Source organism: Bubalus bubalis, chromosome 8 (assembly GCF_019923935.1).
Source record: "Bubalus bubalis isolate 160015118507 breed Murrah chromosome 8, NDDB_SH_1, whole genome shotgun sequence".
NCBI lineage: Eukaryota > Metazoa > Chordata > Mammalia > Artiodactyla > Bovidae > Bubalus > Bubalus bubalis.
This window is the reverse complement of record NC_059164.1, coordinates 102,399,178-102,423,637: the sequence shown is the minus strand read 5'-3', so window position 1 is coordinate 102,423,637 and position 24,460 is coordinate 102,399,178. Positions and strand designations below refer to the sequence as shown.

Sequence of the window (24,460 nt, the reverse complement as noted above, 5' to 3'; positions counted from 1 at the left end):
GATCTGGCCTGCAGGCAACCGTTTGCCAACGTTCAACTTAGGTAAGAGAACTACTCAATGATATGGCTTTACCATATGAATGGTAACCATCAATTATTTTAAAACTCTGCTTTATTCCTCCTGAGTTAGCTCATTCAACCAAAAGAAAAAAAAAAAACAGAATAAAAGACAGGTGATCACACTATAATCAATCTTGATTAACGTGACTGTTTCTTAATACCACCTTTCCATTCCCATACCCAGCCAATAAGAAAGGTAAATATAAGCTCATACCAGAGATTCAATCAGAAGGAAAACCAAAGGACACTAGGGGATTAGAATTAATATGGAATCTTCTATACCTTCAACATCTAGAATAAATTAGGAACATATCATATTTATTTGGTTCTTTACAGGTGACACGGTACTTTTACATAATTATCTCACTTAATCCATGCTCAGAATTAGGATCTGAAGCCTGATGAAGTAATACTTTCAACTACTAAGGCAAGGGGAAAAAAACACTACTATACTAGGCAGCTGTAGAAATATCGTTTAAAAAGACTAAACCAGAAAGGTTGAAAGATTAAATGTCAACTTTGAGCATTCTACTGAATTAAGGTTTTAATAAGCTTAATTTAAAATGATGTGTTAAATCACTCCACACATCCTACCCATGTCTTTGTAGGAATGGAATATGGAGAAAGAAGACTGAGATGCTGCCTAAGAATAAGGACATGTACTAAGCCCAGAGAAATGATGACAAACTATGAGATGAGTATCAACTAACATTTTGCCAGAGGTTACAATGTCCTGTACAGAAGCAATTTCTACTCAGTATACCAGTAATTCTGATGAAACAGCTACTCTTCTACTAAGTAGATAAGGAGAGACAGGAGGGGTAACTAGATAATTTGGCCAAGGCCCTTTTCATCCAAGTAGTCTGACTCTGAAGTCTGCACTGTATGCACCTGAACACAGCAGAAAAATGCACATGGTCCTCGTTTACCAAGGGTGGAAGTTCCCAGCAAAAGCCACAAGCAGACTCTACTGAGGCCAATACTTCACAGTTGAAGCAGAAGAAAGCCAAGTCATAAAAGACCTTTAACTGGGATTTTTACTTTGAAATTAAAACTGGTACTATGTAGCAATACCTTGATATTCTCTTTTATATCAAATAGATTTCAATAGCAATTGCTCATTTTCGGCAAAAAACAAAATACTGCTTTGAGATAGTAATCTGAGTATCAAGATTAGAAGTGTTCTTGAGGAAAAAATACTTCTACAAAAATAATCTTCTTTATGAACAATATGCTGAAAATATTGGATGAGGGATGTCAGGTAGCATGGTGGTCAAATTTCCTATATATCTTCATAAACGCAGGAAACATTAGAGACTGGGTCCCGGAAGAGGGAGACTTCATGCCTATCCCGCCATCCCCACCACCAATGACAACATTTAAGAGTGCAGAGATACCAAAACAATGACAGGGGGCCAAGGTGACAAGAGAAATTATCTAGACCTTCTACCAACCAGCAAGATGATTCTTAAAATTTACAATGTAGGTAAGAGTCACAGAGAATTTTTTAAGATGTATTTTTCTGGGCACTGTACTGTGTGCCTAGTTATAAGGATATGAGATAAGGGACCTAGAAGCGCACTAGGAACAACTCTGTCCCTTAAAAATTCACAAATTCCCAGCTCATTCTCTGCATGTGCCTGTAATATCTAAAATATCTCTTTCCTACCCGGTTTTATCTATTCAAATTACACCTACTCTATTTTAGGCTTTAGGCTACTCCCTGAAGCTATCTTTTAAAATTACTCTGATATTTCCCTCATCTAAACTCCCAGGTGGCGCTAGCAGTAAAGAACCTGCCTGCCAACAAAGGAGATATGAGAGATGCAGGTTCGGTCCGTGGGTCGGGAAGATTCCCTGAAGAAGAAAATGGCAACCCACTCCAGTATTCTTGCCTGGAGAATCCCAGGGACAGAGGCGCCTGGCGGGCTACTATCCCTAGGGTCGCACAGAGTCGGACACAACTGAAGCGACTTAGCACTAGCACTAAACGCCCATACTGTTTACTCTGATTCCAGTTTAGCGCTTAGGTCAACCTCATTATTGTCAAAATATTAGTCCTATGTCCTAATTCACTTGAATAAAGTTGCTCAAATATATATATTTTACCAGGCCTAGCGCAGTAGAAAAACTACTTGGTTTTCTAAGAGTAGAACATAAATGTTCTCACCAAAAACAACAAAAATATATGTGAGGTGATGGATGTGTTAACTAGATGGGAGGAATCCTTTCACAATGTACCTGTATAGCAAATCACCACAATGTACACTTTAAATATCTTACAACTTTGTCAATTACACCTCAGTAAAGCTGGAGGAGGGGGTGGGAACCTACTTGGAACAAGGCAAGAAAATAAAGAATAAATAAAAGGGCCTATCATATCCAACTCAGTCTGTGAGCAGTTTCAGGGAATGGCTGGCTAAGGCGCCAAAAATAAAAAAAAAGGAATCTGCAGAAAGCTGTTAAAAATTTATCACAGGTTTTATGTGGAGTAATAATCCATAGAAAGCTTGAGATTAGTAGATACTAGGCACTCAAAAAAATGTTTCTGTTCCTTAGAAATGACCTGGCTCAAGGGCCATGATGGGACCTGAGAAGTTTGGGGAGCTTGGTCTATACAGACCATGAGTGCAAAGGCTCCATCACATTCTAATCCTTTGTCCTTTGTCAAACCAAGTCCTTAAACATACCTCAGCCTGGGTCTGCCCTCCCTGCATGTTTTGAATTTTCATGCCAGTGATGTCTAACTTCCTTAAAATTCTGAACCTGCCCTGCCAAGCTAACTGTATATAACATTGCATACCTATAGTGCGGAATAAACAAGAATATACTGAATGCATCTGCTCTGAAAAAGTACACCAGCTCCAGGAAGTTTAGAAAACAGTAAGTCAAACAACTCTTAACAAAAGGACTTCTCAGAGTCCCTAATTTACCAATACATACTGGAGAAGCTCTCACAGTACTGGTACCTAAAATTATTTGCCCATAAAGTACTTTTCCCCAAGACACACTAACCAGAGAAAAGCAATAACCTCCAATTTCTTACTCTGGCTCTTAAGTATATTCTTTCTGAACTACCCATATAATCAGGAAAAAAAAAGTTATACACTCACACACAAATGTGTACAAATTACCAGATGCAAGTTCAAACCACTAGTATTCCAAGTCTAAACTGTAAAGGTAGTTCCATATCCTCCTATGGACCTCAGTACCTCCTCCTCGATCGCTCTCTGCTCCTGTCTCTAGAACTGTGCCCACTTCTCTGGTGGCTGCGGCTCCGACTACGGCTGCTGGAGCGGGACCTGTGGCGATGGCGTTTCTCCCGGGATTTGGATCGAGTTCTCCTTTTCCGTTCTCGTGACATGGAGCGAGACCGATGTCTGCGATGCTCCCTGGACCTGGATCTATAAAAGATATTTAGTTTTTAGTTTCATTGTCACTTAAGTTTCTCATTTACTAAAGCCTACTCTTTATAGAGAAACTTAATGCCAGTACTATTTCAAATCAGCTAAATCTACAATGAAATAAACTGCTGGTATATTAAATAACTACATACTAGAATTTTGAAATATACAGTTCCCAGGTCAGTGTTGTATAAATTTACATTAGGAATATTTTTTTAAATGAAGGAAACAATCTATAATACTACTACATGCCAAGGACTATATTACCTAGATGTTTTATGGATTTAATTTTAAATCTCTATGGATTTAACTATGATTTTTAGTATACTTTAGAAACAAAGTATGTACCTGGTAAACATGGACAGAAGGGAAGAGACACATGAGAAAGAATATTGTTTAGGGTAAGTTTTAACTCGCTGAATTGGAAAGGTTGTATGAACATCAAAATAAATGCCCACAATGTGTCTTGTCAGTGTAATCAAAACAGTTAAGACAGTTCTCTCTGCAAGTAGTACATAATTTATTGGGAAGAAAAAGATTACATGCATAAATCATTTTAGAGAACTTGACTTGAACTTCAAAATAATAATAATAATTTACAACAAGTATGTAGGCATACAGAGAAGGAAAAACACTTCTGTAGCCTCTATTGGGTTACAAACTAATTTATGTATTGTGTATATGGTCAGGGTGGGGACAACATATCTAGAGGATATAAAACATTTGGGGAACAATGGGAAGAAATGAATGAATATTGTTACTGCTGCTAAGTCGCTTCAGTCATGTCCGACTCTGTGCGACCCCAGAGACGGCAGCCCACTAGGCTCCGCTGTCCCTGGGATTCTCCAGGCAAGAACACTGGAGTGGGTTGCCACTTCCTTCTCCAATGCATGAAACTGAAAAGTGAAAGTGAAGTCGCTCAGTCGTGTCCGACTCCTAGCGACCCCATGGACTGCAGCCCACCAGGCTCCTCCGTCCATGGGATTTTCCAGGCAAGAGTACTGGAGTGGGGTCATCGCCTTCTCCAGAATATTGTTAAGAGTGATGGAAATGTTTTAAACTGGATTGTGACAGTTGCACAACATAAAAATTTACTGAAAAATCAACCTGCAAACTTAAATAGGTAAACTTATCACATGGTGTGTAAATAATGAACTATTTTCTCGTAATCTGATTACAGTAAGTTCAAAAGCACATTATTCGGGTAATTTATAAACTGGGTTTATTTTCAAATGATTACTTTGTTACGGTTTAAAAGTATTCAGCTTCTATCAACATTAGAAAGAAAGGCATCTACTATGGATCTAGTATCAATCGCAGCTGAATACAGTGTTTCCACAATTGAGTATTTCTGAGAAGAAACAAAGGGAAAAGAGAAAATCCAGTCCATGTGTTTTTATCAAATGGTATTTTCTTTTATCACTCACTCTGAGCTATTGTAACAAATTATTTCCCCAAGGCATATTTCATTTTACTTGACAATAACTGCCTGGTAAAAACATTTACTGGGTGCCTACTGCATGTTCCAGGTCCTAGGGAGACTGAGCAGCCCACACAGCACAGTCCTTAACCTCATGGTACTTAAAGTCCAGAAAGAGGCCTCCAGACATGTAGGCAGCAAATGAAATATAGGTCAGGTAGTAAGGACATGACAGAAGAGTAAAAAAGGAGAGTGAAATTAGGTGGTCTTCTTTTATACAGAATAGGCAGGAAAAGGTTTATCAGCTAATCAGGGAGCACAGAGAAGAATGCGTCAGGTAGAGGGAACTCCGGTGCAAAGGCCTGAGGGGGAGAAAGTTCACAGGAATGAAAGAAACCCTTCTGGCTGTCATGAGATTAGCAAGGGGGAGTAATATCAGGAGTCTAATAAGCAGGATGACCTGCTTGACCTGAATGACTTTGTCATTCAAATCAGGATGCTTTCAGTATTAAATTATACAGAGGAAAAGAGGGAGCTACTAATAAACATGCTGAGATAAGAAATAAACTGTAACTCTCCTAGGGCAGATTGATCACTCTACTTAAAAACCATGGTGAGGATTTCAACTTCTCCTGAGTGAAACGGAATACCTTTAGAAGGTTTGAAGACAGGGCTGATTTGCTTTAGTCCACTTTTTAAAGAATACATTTTAGCTAATGTGTAAAAAAAAGATTGAGGCCAAAAAGGGACGTGGACATGAACAGAAATTAAGAGACTTGTTAAAAGGCTAGTGTAAATAGCGAGGTAAAAAGTGGTTTGGACTAGGGTAGCAGAAATTAAATTTCTAGCCTGAATATCTAAGGATGTTCTGTGTACAAAGAGTTTAAATTTCTCTCCAACGAAGGGACAAGCCTGCAGTAACCAATCAGTAAAAAAATCATCATCATTTAATATTTCTACTTCTCATCCTGGACTGAGAAACTCACAACCATATAAATTAGCTGATACAACTGGTCCTGACTAATGTCTTAGTTTTTTAGTGTTTTATGCAGAAATACCACTGAAAGATGCTAAAAAGTACTAAGTAAGTGTTAGTCGCTCAGTCATGCCCAACTCTTTGTGACCCCATGGACTGCAGCCCACCAGGCTCCTCTGTCCATGAGATTTTCCAGGCAAGGATACTGGAGTGGGTTGCCATTTTCTTCTCCAGGGGAAATCCCGGACTCAGGGATTAAACCCAGGTCTCTTGCACTGCAGGCGGATTCTTTACCAACTGAGCTACAAGGGAACCCTCTCCCTGCCACCAAAAAAAAGTACTAAGTAGTACTTAGTACTAAAAAAAAATACTAAAAAGTATTAAGGGACGTTTAATAGAAACACAAGGTTTTGCTTTCATAACAGCAGATGCTCTTATTCTTTAAAGTCAAGAATACGTAGGTTTCAAAAAGATGTGATTTGAGTGAGAGCAATGGAAGAATTTGGGGAAAAAGCTTCAAAAAGTCCACCAATACTAGGGCCAAAGATCAAAATTAAGTCTTCTCCTCTTCCTCTTTTATGGATGTAAAATGCCCCATTAAAGCTTTATGTGATCCCTGTGCAAAGGGAGAAGTAATAAAGCCCAAGTCTAGCTTGGGTGCAAACTAACGTTTTCGTTTCCCTTAATTAACTCACCATGGATTCCCTCATTCAAAACATATCCAACTATTTATTTGTATTTTGAACAGATACAACCTCTTAGAATGTGTTTCTTAGATGTACCACCCAAACTGATTTTTTAAAAAAAAATCTTGTCACATGTATACTCAGCTTCTAAATAAGATTTTAATGAAATATTCTGAAATATTTTTAGCTTTCCCTGTTAACTTCAGGGCACTGTATATAATTTACTCTGATAAAATTAAACTGTAGCTCATGAGTATCTTCTGACCAACTTCTCAAATGACACTGCTCAAATACGCACTACAAAAGAATTAAGAGAACTAATAAATTCTCATTCACTACCCTCAGAAAACACAGCTTCACCACTTATCTTGTATAATACCTACCTTTTAGGATTCTTGCTATGTGAGCGAGACCTAAAAAAAGAATTCTGTTTTTAGAAAAATAACTATAAATAAGGAAGAAAAGGTACAATGTGCTATTAAAATTACATTCCCATTTCTAATTTTTATATTAATTTTATAAATATAAGGCACATGTGTGTATACACAAATTTTCCCAAAAAGCACCACAAACTTTACAGACTTTCTCACTCTGGCACATCCCTTACCTAGGCTGGCTCTTAGAATATGCTCTTAGAAGACTTAAAACACAATGCAATTCACTAATTCTCCAAAAACCACCTCCCAACCTGGAAAGAATTCTTTGTTATTTACATCTGTCATTTCGTCTTTCCCTCTTAGAACAGAACTTCTGAGGGACACATACTCTGGAATTATCATCGCATACAATAACCCCTAGAACACTCAATTCAATCTTACATGTTTCTTAATACGACACACAATTCTCCGATACAAAGTACTCTTCGTGTTGCCCAGCACACAATTAAAGCTCAACAGATAGTAAGAGCAAGTATTACGGTTACCAGGAAGTCAAAGGGTTTTTTTAGTGGAGTGTATATAGCTTGGCTGGAACATGAATGTGGACTGAACCTCATATAAGCCACCACTGTTTTCATCACTCACTATCTGTGTGGCCTGGGCAGATTATGTATCTTCCTGCAGCTTAGTTTGCCATTTGAAAAGAGGAATAATAATAAAAAAACTCACCGGGAGCTTTCAAGTAATAGATAAATAAATATAGGAAGTCTTATTAGCACAGTATCGGGCACACAGTAAGCATCCAGTAAAGTGATGATAATTTTTATCATTATCCTTTCAACACCATAGTTGGAACCCCTTTTTGTGTATAATTTTATACTTACTAGTAATTTCCTCATCTTCCATACTTTAGGGTCCTTCAAGTTCACAGATAGTTTAAAAAAATTTTTTTTAAACATTTCTGAAATAGTGTTAACATTTCATAACCAATATTAAAAGAAATGTGGCATTAGAAGAATAAGATGTGATGTACTTTCATCTCTGACAGATGTAAAAATGTAGTCCTGCAAAGAATTATTTTTATTATTTGGCTGTCATCTCAGATGTATAATTTGTATTAGTGGCAGTATATTCTGTTGAATTTTAACTTAAACTGAGATTCAAATTCCATTTGTATTATCTTAAATATTACAATACTGGGTGCTATTTCCATGGAAACTTAGTATACACAAAAGAGAACAGGGATAAAGCTCTAAGGTAAAATTTACTAGTAAATGAAGAAAATATATCCATGGAAGAATAAAAGTACTTCCTCTAAACAGGAACATGTCCATATATAGCTTTGTTTCATTTTTGTCATCAAAGTGCAAAAAGATTACCTGTTACAAGCCATGTAACAAAAATGAAGTCAGTTTAAGTGTCTTGAAATAGATTGCATGTAACAATCTCAAAGCTTGGAGGAAGTTGACATAGCTGAGTCACATATTATCAAAGGTTTTAATTAACTTAGGAACATCTACTGAAGAGAAGCTATTTAAATTTCAGAGCAATATAATACCATTAAGGAAACACTGTAAGTTAGAATGATAGGTAGATCTTTTCTGGCACATCCCTCCATCTGAAAATTGTTTAAGTTTTTAAACATGTTATCACACAACATGCTGCCAATGGGTAACAATGATCCAGAACATGCACACGTTCTAAATATGAAGAATCCTGATTTTATCAATATACCAATATAAAAAGAACTGTGCACATTTAGCTATTATTAAATTAATAAAAGTTTTAACAGTTTATAGCTTCTAAATTGAAGAAATAGAGAATCAAAGTAGCATGTAAAATAATCAGTGAAACAGATTTAAAAAAAACAAAACCCCAGCCCTTCTATCAACAAGTATGTACCATAAAGCAGTTCTGTGCCAGTCTAGCTCAAAGTGAGCCTATTACGGTAATCAAAGGGTAGAAACGGGCCTTGTTATAAATCTTACTAAACATAAAGATGTGAGGCGCTCTTGGTGCCCTCTTCCATACATTTTGAAGGAAATCTCCTGGACTTAAACAGTCTTTAGTTAATATACTTGAATAAACACTGTTTCATATGGTAATATTTTTAAGAGTAAACAGAAATTTCCCAAGTCCAGATTTACTGATGTCTAAAATCTTATACGCCATCACATCTTTTTTAGACCCGGTAATATTTTTAAGAGTAAACAGAAATTTCCCAAGTCCAGATTTACTGATGTCTAAAATCTTATGCGCCATCACATCTTTTTTATGCCCCACTTCATTCAGGTCCTTGGACCACTCCAGTGGTCACGCCATACCTCCTCAGCTTCTCCCTTTCTTCTCTCTCCCTTTCTTCTCTTCTTTTCAGGCGTTCTTGGTTTCTTTTCTCCTGCTTCTCAGCTACAACTCTCTTAAAACACAACGACAGTTCAAATAATATTAAATGAGAAGCATTATTTACCGGGCCCATTCTTAGCATTATCCTCAACTTTACCATATCTAATATCAGAACTTTTTAATACCAATTCAGTTTGAAGTTTTGTCAGGTTTAATCACTACGCTTACAAGTCTGGTTTCCAAAATCTTTCCTCCTTTTCATATAAAATTTCATATTTCTCTATGACTTCTTAATGATATTTCAAAATCACTTTTAAGATTTTTCTCCTCTTATATCTTCTAAATTCTTTAAAAATGATTTTAAAAAATCAATCATTATAAATCACTATTTCCATGCTCTATGATTTCCAACACAGAAATGTCTTCTGTTGACTTCTGGTTACAATCCTGATGCTACTCCTTTTAAAAATACCAGTGAAATGCTCAACAGTTCTGCTTGTAGGTCTGTATTTGGTACCCAATCAGGTACCATTTTTATCTTTGAGCCCAATGATCATTTGCCATGGTGACACATTTGTAATTTCAAAAAATTTACCCAAGATCATCTAAGTTACTCAGAATACTGGACAAGAGCTCACAATAAACTAAAAATATGGAGAAATCCCTAGGTGATTCTGATTCTACATTATTTTAAATGCCCAGCTATGGATGCTGGGTTAATTTCAGTGATAACTACACAAAAAGTCACTACTGGTGTTTGCCATCTTTAAGAAAGTCCTCAATTCATGACAAAATTCGACAGTGCCAATTAAAAAAAGACAAAAAACAGCTAGCCACATCAGACTGCTGAAAAGTAAACTGGCCCTATCCATTGACTGTGCTCACTTTCAATGGTTTAGAAATATCCTTTTCTGTCTTTGCTTATCTTCTCAGAAGAATTCGGCAGACAAGTAAGAGTTGTGTTGCCTTTCTCACATCAGCCTATTTAAATGACACAGACTGTCCATTTAAAAAAATAGGTTTCTAAGCTTTCTGAAGTGGGAGCAGAAGCATAAAACTAGAGGTTGTAAAATCTGCTCTTTAGTGAACTGCAAACTATTTAAAATAAATATTGGATCATTTTTTTAATCTTCCTTTAAATGTTATATTAACATTATTACCAGGTTTTTTTTTTTTAAAGAAAGTATCATTGGAAATTTTAGGGGGCTTGTAGGATTTTATAACCCAGTTTGCAAGATTCCTACCTGATTCAATATAATGTCCAAGAGAAAATATTATCTCCACCAAGAATAAGAGGATTTTTCAAGTTTGTCAGATATCCATTAAACAAGCTGCTATTTCCATTTACAATCCTACACAAAATCCTATAATCTGAATTATTAACAGAATCACAGTTAAGAATAGTCTTCAATATCAAAGAAAAATACTACACAAAATGAGTGGCTATAACTGTAAAAAGTGTGGGATATTAATTTACCAATGTACCTTTAATTCTTCAAGCTTCTCTCTTATTTCAATAAATCCCAGGTGCAGTTTACCCCCAAAATGATCAGCCAGTCGTCTGTCATTATCATGAAGACCTAAATAGGCAGAGCAAACTTCACAGACTCGAAGTTTCTGCTGCTGGAAACTGGAAGCCGGCATAGAATTCCGATAAACTTCCTAAACAAAAGTGAGAAAAACCATGTTCATATAAACTGCATTCAAATCACACAATTAAACAAAATTCACTATGTTCATACAAAAAAAAAAAATGCTTCTAGTGAACATACGAAAGTATAGCTATTTTGTCATGAAACAGGTTTCCCCCCCTTACTCCCATCCTCCGTCCTCAGGACTTCTCCACTAGAAATGAAAGATCAGAGCCTCAAATTGCCTTTTGCCAAGAACTACAATAACATTAACAGGATATAACTTTCTTCAAAGGTTTTCTCGATGTTCTGTTTTCTGTATTTTTTTGTTAAAAATGAGATGCAGCAACCTCAAAAATATACACTAGTGAAGAATCAAGGTAGTTGCCGCCCATGCTTGCAGAAAAGGAATGCACGCCTTCCATACTGTTACAGCTTCCTTCCACGTATCGTTCTCCCCACGATGTAAATACAGACAAGGCCTACAAATGATAAAACTTTGCCTCAAACAGAGTGGCTCTATAAGACATAGATGAAAGGTGCCTTACTGAGATTAAGAGGTCTTGGACTCATCATTTTACTTATATTAAGGAGATAATAAATTAGTATATTTGTGCATCCACTCTACCCTTTTTCCTTATACTGACAGAATTCTGATTTGTTTTGAGGCAGCAGCATGCCCATATAAAAGCATGACATTTCCAAGTTTCCACGTAGCTTTGGCTAAGGAAATATAAGTGGACACTGCTGGAGAAAATCTATAGGAGGTTCTTTAAGCATCCGCCTTGCAAAGCAAAGGACATCAGTTCAATCCCTGGTCTGGGAAGATTCCACATAGCACAACTACTGAGCCAGCACTCCAGAGCCCGTGCTCCGCAACAAAAGCAGCCACTGCACCACAACTGGAGAGTAGCCCCCATTTTCCACAACTAGAGAAAGACCACACGCAACCAGAAATAAATGAGTGAAATTTTTTCAAAAAATAATAAAATGCAGCCTCCACTTTGGGCCCAGTTTTTGTATACCAATTAAAAAAAAAAAACAAAAACAACAAACAGGCAATGGGAGAAATGTCTATTTAGGTCTTCCACCCATTTTTTGATTTTTTTTTTTTTATATTGAGCTCCATGAGCTGTTTGACAGTTTGGAGATTAATCCATTGTCTGCTGCTTCATTTGCAAATATTTTCTTCCTAAATAAGACATTTCTCCCATTTCTAGGGATTTCCTATTAGCTCAGCTGGTACAATCTACCTGCAATGCAGGAGACCCAACTTTGATTCCTGGGTCAGAAAGATCCCCTGGAGAAGGAAATGGCAACCCAATCCAGTATGCGTGCCTGGGAAATTCCATGGACAGAGGAGCCTGGCAGGCTACAGTCCATGGACTTGCACGAGTCGGACATGACTTAGCAACAAAACCACATATTACCACGTGTAAAACAGACAGCTAGTGGGAAGCTGCTGTATGGCACCGTGTCCTTGATGACCTAAAGGGGTGGGATGGGAGGGAGGCTCTAGAGGGAGGAGGTACAGGTATACATGTAAACAAACCACTAACACATGCCTTTGAAGGCTATGACATTGTTTCAGTGGTATTCCTCTCAAAAATCTAATGAGAAAGAAATATGGAGCAAATCCAAAGTGAAGGACATTTTACAGAATAACAGGTCTATACTTTTCAAAACGGTCAAGACCATGTAAGACAAAGACTGAGGTACCAGATTAAATTAGACTAGAGTAAGACATAACAACTAAAATGCAATACATGATCCTGGACTGGATCTTAAACAAAAGTTTTTCTTTTCTGAAAATGAACATTATTGGGACAAATGGTAAAATCTGAACAAAGTCTTCAGATTAATAGTATTGTAACAATATTATTCTGTGATTCAGACAACTGGTACTGTGGTTATATAGTAAGATATCCTTGTTTTTATGAAATACACACTGAAGCATTTAGGGATAAATAGGCATCATTTTTATAACTTATTGTCCAACAGTTCAAATACACACACACACTGATATAGGAAGAGAATGATAAAGCTAATGTGGTAATATGCTACCATTTGAAGAGTCTGCGTGAAGGATATAGGAGAATTCTTCACCCGATATTTTAACTTTTCTTAAAATACTTCAAAATAAAATATTTTTAAAAAGAAAATCCGAAAGCACAAGAAAGCACAGGTCAACTGAATTTCTGTGCCTTATTATTCCTCCTCTTTCTGCTTAGGGAGAAATGAAAGGCTTTAGGCTTAGAGACCATGGTGGTACCACAAACTGTTTATTTTCTGCATTGACATTAACTACATTTAAAAAAATCCTAATATTAAGAAATTAAAACTACCTAGAATGGCTACTTGGTATATCTTTTCCCAGCCTAGAACCTTTAATCTGTGTCTCTGTATTTAGAGTGGGTTTCCTGCAGCTAGTACACAGTTAAGTCTTATTTCTTTTTGTTGTAAATCTAGTCTCACAATCTCTTTTTAATTGGACTATTGAGACTCAGACGGTAAAGTGTCTGCCTGCAATGCGGAAGACCCGGGTTTGATTCCTGGGTCGGGAAGGTCCCCTGGAGAAGGAAATGGCAATCCACTCCAGCACTCTTCCCTGGAAAATCCCATGGATGGAGGAGCCTGATAGGCTACAGTCCATGGGGTCGCAAAGAGTTGGACACGACTGAGCGACTTCACTTTCACTATACCTCTTTTTCTGCTCCAGTGGTTTCTCTAGAGTTTATAGTATACAACTCCAACTTATAAAAAAAGCTAGAATCTTTTATTATCATCAGACAAAGGAGATTTCAAAACAAGGGACATTAATAGGGAGAGAGAAGGACATTTCAAAACAAAGGGTTAAATTAATCAAAAGACATAAAAATCCTAAATGTGTATTAAGCTAATAACAGAGCTTCAAAATAGATGAAGCAAAAAGTGACTAAATGGAAAGCATAAAGAAACAAATCCACAATTAGACTTCAACCACTCCTCTCAGTAAATATTAATAGCAGAATAAGTAGGCAGGAAAACCAACACGATATAGATAAGTTGAAAAAATCTATCAACTATCTTGACTCAAAGGACATTTATAGAACACTTCATTTAACAAGGCAGAGTATCATTCAAGTGCAAATGGAACATTCACTAAGACAGGCCATACGCAAGGTCACAAAACCAGTACTGACATATTTAAGAGAACTGAAATCACAACATGTTTTCTGACCACAACACAATTAAAATCAGTGAAAATAAAGACTAAACAGATCTCTTAAAACCCACAGGTCAGAAAAGAAATCATAAGCAATATTAGCAAATATTTAGAAATGAATGAAAATAAAAACACAACATATGAAAATCTATGAGATGCTATTGCTGTACTTAGAAGAATGATCCAAGGGGGTTGGAGGGAAGGATTGGAAGCTTGGGAATAGCAGACACAAACTACGATATATAGTATGGATGAACAACAAAGTTCTACTGTATAGCACAGGAACTATATGTATATTTCATAATTCATGATAAAATATAATGGCAAAGAAAAAAAATATGTAATAACTGAGTCACTTTGCTGGGCCTGCTAAGTTGCTTCAGTCGTGTCTGACTCTTTGCAACCCCATGGACGGTAGCCTGCCAGGCTCCTCCGTCCAAGGGATTCTCCAGGCAAGAATACTGGAGTAGGTTGCCATGCCCTCCTCCAGGGGATCTTCCCAACCTAGGGATCAAACCAGCGTCTCTTAGGTCTAACTTGCATTGGCAGGCAGTTTCTTTATCACTAGCACCACTAGCCCAGAAATTAACACAACACTGTAAATCAACTATACTTCAGTAGAAGTAAAAAATGAAAAATAAATCAATAAAATAAACTGAATCAATGCTCTAAGCTTCTGCCTCAAAACACTATAAAAAAAGAACAAATTACACCCAGCTGTGATACAGTTAAGAACAATGGAGACTATAGCAAAAGGGGAGAGTACAATCTTATTTGAAGGTATTTGATTTTCTGAAAAATATCGGGGGGAGGGGCAAAAAAAAAAAAAAATAGAACTTTGTCTGCCGGATAGCACATTTTGAGCTGTGCTGTGGAAGAAGAATGAGAGGAGGCTTCTAGTGTGCTAGCAGACTGTAATGAGGAAGGAAGAAAAGGGAGAATACTATAGTTGCATGGGGATGGAGAAGGGGGTAGGGTATCATAGTGACCATGGATATGAATACTGTATGTGTGTGTTTGTGTGTGTGACAGACGTTTCAGTTCAGTTCAGTTCACTCGCTTAGTCGTGTCCGACTCTTTGTGACCCCATGAATCGCAGCACGCCAGGCCTCCCTGTCCATCACCAACTCCCGGAGTTCACTCAAACTCACGTCCATCGACTCAGTGATGCCATCCAGCCATCTCATCCTCTGTCGTCCCCTTCTCCTCCTGCCCCCAATCCCTCCCAGCATCAGAGTCTTTTCCAATGAGTCAACTCTTCGCATGAGGTGGCCAAAGTATGGCAGTTGCAGCTTTAGCATCATTCCTTCCAAAGAAAACCCAGGGCTGATCTCCTTCAGACGCTGTTTAGGTAATTTCAATTTCAACAGATCAATGACTCTAAATTCCAAAACAACCACTAGTTTTGATATATAACCCACTGGCATGACATAAACTAGATATTTATTTTTAAACTGGTTTAAATTTCCTTTAACTTTTCAGTAACTTCTGATCAAATATATGTTCTTTTGGAAGTACAGATGCTAAGGCTCTAGAAACTGTAACTATAAACTACCTCTGCTTCTCTTTTTTTTGCCCGTGCTTTTTCCACCTCATCCATTACTTTCTGGGATTCCTCCACATTTCCTTCAGCTCCTAGCTGCTCCACCTTGGCCAACAATTTACCAATTTCTTCATTTAACTCATGAACACGTTCTGCCTAGAAAGAAACAGAAAAGATGATCATGAATAAAAAGCGGCATGTACCAAAGTTCAAAATATTTCGTAAGTGCTCAGAAAAGACGTTTGAGCTATCTAAGGCAATATAACTAACGCTTTCTGAGCATATCATAAATGAATTGGTGGACATTAGAATATTTTGAGCCTGCCTGCCTTTACTTGTGAGTTCAGGGAGACAACTGATCTCAATATAACTATTGTTTTTTAACCTCTGCTTTGGCAGTGTATTCCAAGTATAAAATACATTTTCTTCCACATTCTAGCACTCTGTACCTTTCCAAACCATCTTCTTTCTGTTCTCTGACTTCACAACAAATCTGTTATATGTTTCCCAAACTCACCCTGTTGTTTTCTTCCTCTCTGACTTTCCACATACTGCTCTCTCTTGCTAGGATGTCGTCCATTATCTCCTTTACCTGCCTCATGCATGTCTATCCTTTCAGTAAGATCCAACTGAACAGTCTATTATGTGAACAATCAATAGCCACACCTCACCCAAGACACTTAAGCAGAGAGCATCATACACTCCTTTGTGCCATCTCTGTATCTTCTATGACAATTATTTTATCTATATCACATTACTCTGTATGCCATTTTTGTATTTCCAATGCCTAAGATACGCTCAAATATGAGTAAAAGAAATGAATTGGCGGATATTCTTTAAAGTGAAGATATGGCTTTAAAGTCCAACATATCTATCTGGTTTATGGCCAAACCAATTAACAGCTATGTAATTGTGGCCAGATTACCACACCTGAATCTACTTCCTCATCTGAGAAGTAGGGATAATACCTATCTCTCAAGGTTGTGAGACATGAGAAAATGTGCCTTGTATATGCATGTGGCATATTACTAATATTCAGTATACCAGCATGGCACCTTTCTCCCATGGTCCATCCCTTTCCATTGGGATTATCTCTTTCCTTGGGTTCTGATACACCACCTCATCACCACCATTATGGGTATCTAGTTCATTCCTATTGTTTTAATGGCACATGACAGTCTTTATTCTGGCTACAAAGTAAGTATTCAGCCTATATGGCCAATTAGCAAAACAGGTTTTGATTTGATATTGACATCCAGTCCCAACAAAGTAGTGTGCCAGTAATCTTTACTCCTTAAATTTCCCTCAATCCAAGATATTTGTCCCTCAAAGAAATTCCCAATTGTATTATCACTATTGTCCTACTTTAAAAAAATGGTATTTTCCTCAAGTATCTGCCACAGAAAGACTGCATTAGTGACCAAAGCTCTTCACCCTCCTGCACCTGTGCCCTTTGCTACATGACACCATCATACGTTGACTCTGAACTTGGCCATGTAACTAACTGGCTTTGGTTAACAGGATGGTAGCAAATATGACATAAGTGAATGCTTAAAAACTGCTTGTACAATGGGGCTTGATACTATTGTACCTCTGCTACCACCATGAGAATATGTTCAGGCCAGACTTCTGGCCTCCAGCTGACTGGAAGACATGAGTGAGCCCAGCTCGGATGAGTAACTGCCTAGTCAATTTCAGCTTAAGTTACTGATTACAGACTCATGAGCTAAATAAATTCTTATTGTTTTAAGTTTTGAGGTAACCTGTCAGCATTTTTGTAGTGATGGATAACTAATACAAAGCTTTATAAACCAATATAGCTGGGGTCTAGCCAACTGCTATGGATCTCTTCCTACCATGAGATATGAAATCCCATGTACTTTAGGACACCTATCTTTATAGTCCCCATATTAAGAAAACTTTCCAGAAAAAAGTTGGTTATACATAATCCTCTCCTCAGACAAGGGATCCATTTCACTTTGTATACACGTATCTGAGCACTACATTTAATGACGTTACCTAAACTCTATTGGATAACTTTGTCTCCATTCTGCATTTTCATAAAATGTGCCAGACTACACTGAATGGTACACAATATTATAAAGCAGTGAATCATCAAATCAGCAAAAGTCAATATGTGGACTTCTGAACTGATTTAACACACCAACTCTACATAGGAAAATGAATTCATTCTGGGTATTGGATAATATTAAAAATTTGTTACCTTTATGAATGTAATTTTGTGGTTATGTTTTAAAGGTGAAATGATATGACATCTACAATTTGCTTTTGAAATAATGAAATAGCAGAAGACTGATGCCTTTGAATTCATTGGGATTCACTGTACTTTTCTCTCTACTTTATGCATAAGTTCAGAACAAAACATTTTTGCCTAAGAATGAGGTACTGATACACACAACTTGTATGAAACTGAAGGACGCTGTACTGACTATAAAAAGCCCATCTCAAAAGGATACAACCTGCATGATGCCATTTATGCAATATTCAATAAAATAACATAATTACAGAGATGGAAAATAGATTAGTGGTACCCAGGGGCTAGAGAGATAGAGGAACGAGTGTGCCTATAAAGGGGTAACATGAGGGAGTATTGTGGTGATGCTGCAGTTAAGTATCTCAATTACAGTGGTAGTTAACTGTTACACATGTGACGAAATTGCATACAGCTGCACACACATGCACAACTAATGAAATGTGAATAAAATGTAAGGACTGGCCCAGTATCAACTTCATGGCTTTGACACTATTAATTATGTAAGATGTTAACATAGGGGAGGACTAGAGGAAGAGTATGCAAAATCTCTACGTATGTCTCTGCAATCTCCTATAAATCAGATCAGATCAGATCAGTCGCTCAGTCATGTCTGACTCTTTGCGACCCCATGAATTGCAGCACGCCAGGCCTCCTATAAATATAATTATTAAAAAATAAAAAGTCATAAAAAGTATACCTCAAAGTATAGTAAGGTAAAACTACTTTGTATTAATGAAATAATTGAACATCTTACCTTCGCTGCAACTTCAGCACTAATTTCTTCTTGAGTTTCTGCTAATCTTTTCTTAGCCACTTCTGTTCTTCGATCACAATCTGCAATGAATGACTGCAGATGATCCATAGCCTACAAAGTTTAATTAAGACAATTACTGTAAGAAAAATCAACTGTATCCGTAAACATCTTTACTCAAAAATTATACTTTATTATTTTAAATGCTATTATGGGAATAAAAAAAAAAAGTGAGTTTAACTACAAATTGAAAACCACTATCATCATCTATCAAATCTACAAAGAACAAACATAAAAATTCCCAGAAAATGTAGGGCTGTAAGGAAACCGCCACTCTCACACTTTGCTGAAGGGATCACAAACCAGTGCAGGCTCAATAAAAAGGCAATATGGTAATCTTTATCAAAAGCCTTAACAATATGCCCTGACTTCGTAACTTTTACTTCTAGAAATCCATTTTAAGAAAGTAATCAGAGGTATATGGAGAAATTAATATTCAAAAATGTTCTTCACAGTGTTAAATGGGGAAATATCCAGGTAACATGTAGAGAATTTAATCTTCAGTCATTTAAAAAAGGTGCCAGTAGAACACGTAAGGACCTAAGAAAATGCTCATGCTTCATTTGTAAATAAAGTTACAAAATGGTATATGCAGTAAGAGCCCAATTTTGTAAAATAAAAAAACAGTAGAAAAATTGACGAGCATACATTAGATATTAACAATTTCTGAATATATGGATAATTTTTAGTAATCTGTTTTTCTGTGTCCTTCAAATTTTCCACAATGAAAATGTTACAATCAGGAACAGTTGCTCTTTTCTCAAAGAATAAACCACTGAGAATTTTGTAAAAATCTACATCAGTATTTACATAGATGTTTATCAGGCATATGTTAGTATGTCTATAAATAAATTACAGTTCATATAAAACTAAGCTTTAAAGATGTATTCCCAACCAATTTAGACTTTCATATCTTACCGTACAGAAATATAGCTAATTCAAAACTCCAATGTTTAAAAATATAAATTTATTAGACACACATAAAATTCTAAAAATGGTTATTTAACCCATGAATTTCATGAAAATTTAAAACCTTTTATCTGTGATGAAAAAGAAATATTGAACTCTAATTAACTTAAATTTTATTTTTAAAAAAAGATGGAACTAATCAATAGTGTTGGGTCAACTAAGCAGCTATGTAGAAGGTGAGACCTATACCTCAATTCCTTGTAACAGAATAAATTTAATTCACAGATTCAAATACATAAAACAAAGCCATAAAAATACCAGAAGAAATCATGAAACAGAATTCTTATCACAGCAGGACAGGGAAGGCCTTCTGACTTAATTTAACAGATTTTTAACAATTAATAAACTACACAACTACACAAATATTTTGCAAAACTCACAACTCCCAAAAAAGAAATAGAAAAAAACCCACAACATATTATCTGAGATAAGGGACTCATTTTCATTATATGTAAGGTGCTATTTAGTACAAATCAAGTAGAAAAATACTAACATCCAGGACTTTCCTGGTAGTCTGATGGCTAAGACTCCCTGCTTCCACTACGAAGGGTTTGAGTTTGATCCCTGGTTGGGGAGCTAAGAGATCCCATATGCCACATGGCAAAAATTAAAAAAAAAAAACAAAAACCCACACACACACTAGTATCTGAAATTAGTAAATAGCACCCCCCACACATACACACAAAATGATGTACACTGAAAGTTCACTGAAAAGGATATATAAATAGATCTTAAATACATGAAAAATTTTCAAACTTACTTATAATAAGAAATGCAAATTAAAATTATACTTATAGTCCATTTCATTTATTAAAGCTGCAAGGAAATCGTGACCAACACACTATATAGCATATGGGAAATAGTTTCAAACATACTTGTGGGAGTATAAGATTGAAAACCCCACACCCTTACATCTAGATGTTGGTGAATTTCTGCAGTATTTTATGCCCAGTGTATGTTAAATCATAACAAATTCACTTAAAGGCATTTCCCCAACTGCTCCAGCCCCATATTAAAATTATGTTTACATAGATGACTTCATTTCCATTAGCAGAAATTCTTGGAAGTTCAAAGAAGTAAATGGGGGGCAGGGGAGGGGAGGTGGCTATTTACTACTTTTCTCCCAAACCAAATAAACCATCTGTTACCTCACTGATAAAATATACCATAAGGTTTATGGTCATCAGTATGTTTTATATAATGCTGATTAGTATGTCCTCTACCTAAAAAAAAGTCACAACTACTCTCATGTTTGTATAACAAGTTTGAGCCTTTTAGATACCTACATAGCATCTTCTATTTCCTCTATTATTTCTTCTCTTACGCACATTAAAAAAAAAAAACAAACAAAAAACACCGTCCTAAATATCTTCCCTCTCTTTACATGTATACTTATAGATACAAAAACAAGTATGAATATAAAAATTCAGTTAATTATTAAAGGGTTTTATATACACTAGAAATTAGTTGTTTACATTTAAAATGGTATTTTCTTAATCACAAATACCTAATTGGGAAGAACATCCTTAATTTTCAAATCAATATATGAATTACACAACTTTCACACACTTTCTTAAAATATGCAGTTTCATCTCATATTTTTCAAAATTACTGTTAGTTAGGAAAGTACATAATCCTACTAATTTAGTATTGCCCTTCATGTGTGTGTTGTGTGTGTCAGTCACTCAGCTGTGTGTCTGACTCTTTGTGGACTTCCTTAAACCATCCTTCATGTTAACCACAAAAAAAAGATGATTTTGCTAAGAGGCTTTTCCATTAAGAAATATCAATCTATATTCAAAATATTTTACTGCAAAAGGTAATCCAACTTGTTAAAACAAAATCACATACATCAAGTTCAAAGAAAAAATCTTGTTCTTTGGATGCGATTTCATAATCTGCTCTTAAAGCCAGGTCATGGACTTTCAGACATTCTCCAAGATCCATTCTCTGGAGGAGGAAAAAAGACACATATTATTAAAACAGAAAACACTTTTTTCAAAAATTCATTAACAATCACAGTTCTCTTCAGAATAATTATTGAGTCATACAGATGCTTCTTTATGGATTTTTCGAATCATGCAAACTTTCATAGACAACTATAAAACTAGGTGCCAGAAAAAAACCCACATGAATTCTATCTACCAACAGATGGGAACCATGATTACTTTTGTACTTAAGAACAAATAGAAAAGGAAAAGCCTGTCAGAAACTGAAAAAAGCTTCTCACTTCTATCTCAAGACATATTTCAGTTGGTTGTTTAAGACAAAAAAAGATAAATTTAAAATCAAACTAGCAGAACGTGTAAGCCAAACTGCTGAATTATACTCAATATTCTATGAATAACATTCTAACTTTCAAATAAAGATGGAGTCCTCAAACAACAGACTGGTAATCTTGATATGGATTCCAGACAAGACTCCAGGTGAACTAGAGGTACTTTATTAAAACCCATAACAATTTGACAAAGAGTAAGTATCTAGCCCCACTATGATTAGCATATGTCAGGAAAATAAATACCTACTTGGTATATTTATTTATACCAATTAAGTATTTATTTCAATAAGGAATCTAGTAGGAACCTTCTATGGGAATTCCAATTCGACATTATTTACCTTTCCTGGTGGCTCAGACGGTAAAGAACGTGCCTGCAATACGGGAGACCCAGGTTCAATCCCTGGATTGGGAAGATCCCTTAGAAGAGAATGGCTATCCACTCCAGTATTCTTGCCTAGAAAACCCCATGAACAGAGGAGCCTGGAGGGCTAGAGTCCACGGAGTCAGAGTCCCCAGTCAACAGGACTGGGGGCTAACGGTTTTACTTTTTCACCCAGTTAGAAGACAAACATTTCTAAAAATCTGTTCATTTTTACATGTATCTGGACAACTGATAAGATCTTTCATGAAATTCTTTTAGAAGCATATTGTGTAAAAAAAAAAAATGGGCTTGCTTGGGCTTTCCTGGTGGCTCAATGGAAAAATGGGCTTGCTGTAAAGATAATTAGATGTGATTAAAGGTGATCATGGCATCTGGTCCCATCACCTCGTGGCAAATAGATGGGGAAACAGTGGCAGACTTTATTTTTGGGGGCTCCAAAATCACTGTAGATGGTGATTGCAGCCATGAAATTAAAAGACGCTTACTCCTTGGAAGGAAAGTTATGAACAACCTAGATAGCATATTCAAAAGCAGAAACATTACTCTGCCAACAAAGGTCCGTCTAGTCAAGGCTATGGTTTTTCCAGTGGTCATGTACGGATGTGCGAGTTGGACTGTGAAGAAAACTGAGAGCCGAAGAATTGGTGCTTTTGAACTATGGTGTTGGAGAAGACTCTTGAGAGTCCCTTGGACTACAAGGAGATCCAACCAGTCCATCCTAAAGGAGATCAGTCCTGGGTGTTCATTGGAAGGACTGATGCTGAGGCTGAAACTCCAGTACTTTGGCCACCTCATGCGAAGAGTTGACTCGCTGGAAAAGACTCTGATGCTGGGAGGGATTGGGGGCAGGAGGAGAAGGGGACAACAGAGGATGAGACGGCTGGATGGCATCACCGACTCGATGCACATGAGTTTGGGTGAACTCCGGGAGTTGGTGATGGACAGGGAAGCCTGGCATGCTGCAATTCATGGGGTCGCAAAGAGTCGGACAGGACTGAGCTACTGAACTGAACTGAAAGGTGATCAGAGCAAAGCAGATTTTCCAATTGGAGTTATGATATCCCATCACTGGAATGTGACAGAATCTCTATAAGGGTGGTAAAAGGGAATACAGTAATTCAAAAAGCTAAACGTTCCTTTTGTATATATTACAAAAACTATATATAAAGTAAAACTACAAAAAAACATTGCAGCAGTAAAATTATTCCTTCAACTGAGTCCCCAACTTGTGCCAAGCACTATGTTAGGTGCAAGGGACATAGCACTAAATGACAAAGATATTGGTCTCTGACCTCACGGAGCTGACATTCTAGAAGAGAAGTTAATAATAAACCATATTTGTATCTCTGAACAATGTTAAGTGATCTAGCAAAACAGTAACACTCCTATTACTAGGGGAAGCTACTTGGGATAAGGTTGTCAGAGAAGCCCTTTCTGATGAGGCTACATTCCAACTGGATCTAGAAAAGTGAGAGAAGCAGACTAACCTTAGGGAAAGCTAAGAAGAGAGTCTTTCAGTTTTACAGATTTAGAAAGCAGATCTTTAAGAAAATATATACAAGTTAACTCAAGAGGGAAGTTTCTAGAAGCAAGGAACAGGACTAACGTATCTATAGCACACAGGTCTGGGTCTTACCTCTGTATATATTACTTAAAATGACTCCGCCTATTTAACATTTTTGCAACCACCTGGACATATAGAAGGATATGATTAACAATTCTGTGCAATATCCCAAGTGAAAAAGGATAGTGAATTTACTGGATTAAGATCCAAAAATACTGATATACCAGATTAAATTTAATATGAAGAAATAAGTACAAAGTTCTAAAGGACTTTCCTGGTGGCTCAGTTAGTAAAGAATCTCTGCCTGAAATGCAGAAGACCCAGGTTCGACCCCTGGGGTCAGGAAAATCCCCTGGAAAAGGAAACAGCAATCCACTCCAGTATTCTTGCCTGGAGAATTTCATGGACAAAGAGGAGCCTGGTGGGCTACACACAATCCATGGGGTCACAAAGAGTCGGAAACGACTAAATGACTAATATTTTCACTTTCACAGTTACACCAAAAAATGAAATTTATAAATAACTAAATATAAGCAA

General features: G+C 36.6%; 2 protein-coding genes across 6 annotated transcripts in view; one reads left to right on the top strand and one right to left on the bottom strand.

Moving 5' to 3' along the window:
- KLRG2 (killer cell lectin like receptor G2) overlaps positions 1-1,132 on the top strand; it is a 29,677-nt gene extending 28,545 nt beyond the window's left edge. Inside the window, exon 9 of the transcript XR_006641338.1 lies at positions 668-1,132. The gene's annotated coding sequence lies outside the window, so the exon portion shown is untranslated. The remainder of the gene's footprint in view (positions 1-667) is intronic.
- LOC102403983 (putative RNA-binding protein Luc7-like 2) overlaps positions 1-24,460 on the bottom strand; it is a 56,512-nt gene that overhangs the window by 1,855 nt on the left and 30,197 nt on the right. For all 5 annotated transcript variants that reach the window (XM_025291615.3, XM_025291616.3, XM_025291623.3 and 2 more), the window contains 7 exons: positions 21,551-21,649; positions 18,674-18,784; positions 15,657-15,800; positions 10,751-10,927; positions 9,247-9,338; positions 6,929-6,958; positions 3,272-3,463 (listed from right to left, as the gene is read on the bottom strand). In XM_025291615.3, coding sequence (XP_025147400.1) covers positions 3,272-3,463; positions 6,929-6,958; positions 9,247-9,338; positions 10,751-10,927; positions 15,657-15,800; positions 18,674-18,784; positions 21,551-21,649 — 845 coding nt within the window. The remainder of the gene's footprint in view (positions 1-3,271; positions 3,464-6,928; positions 6,959-9,246; positions 9,339-10,750; positions 10,928-15,656; positions 15,801-18,673; positions 18,785-21,550; positions 21,650-24,460) is intronic.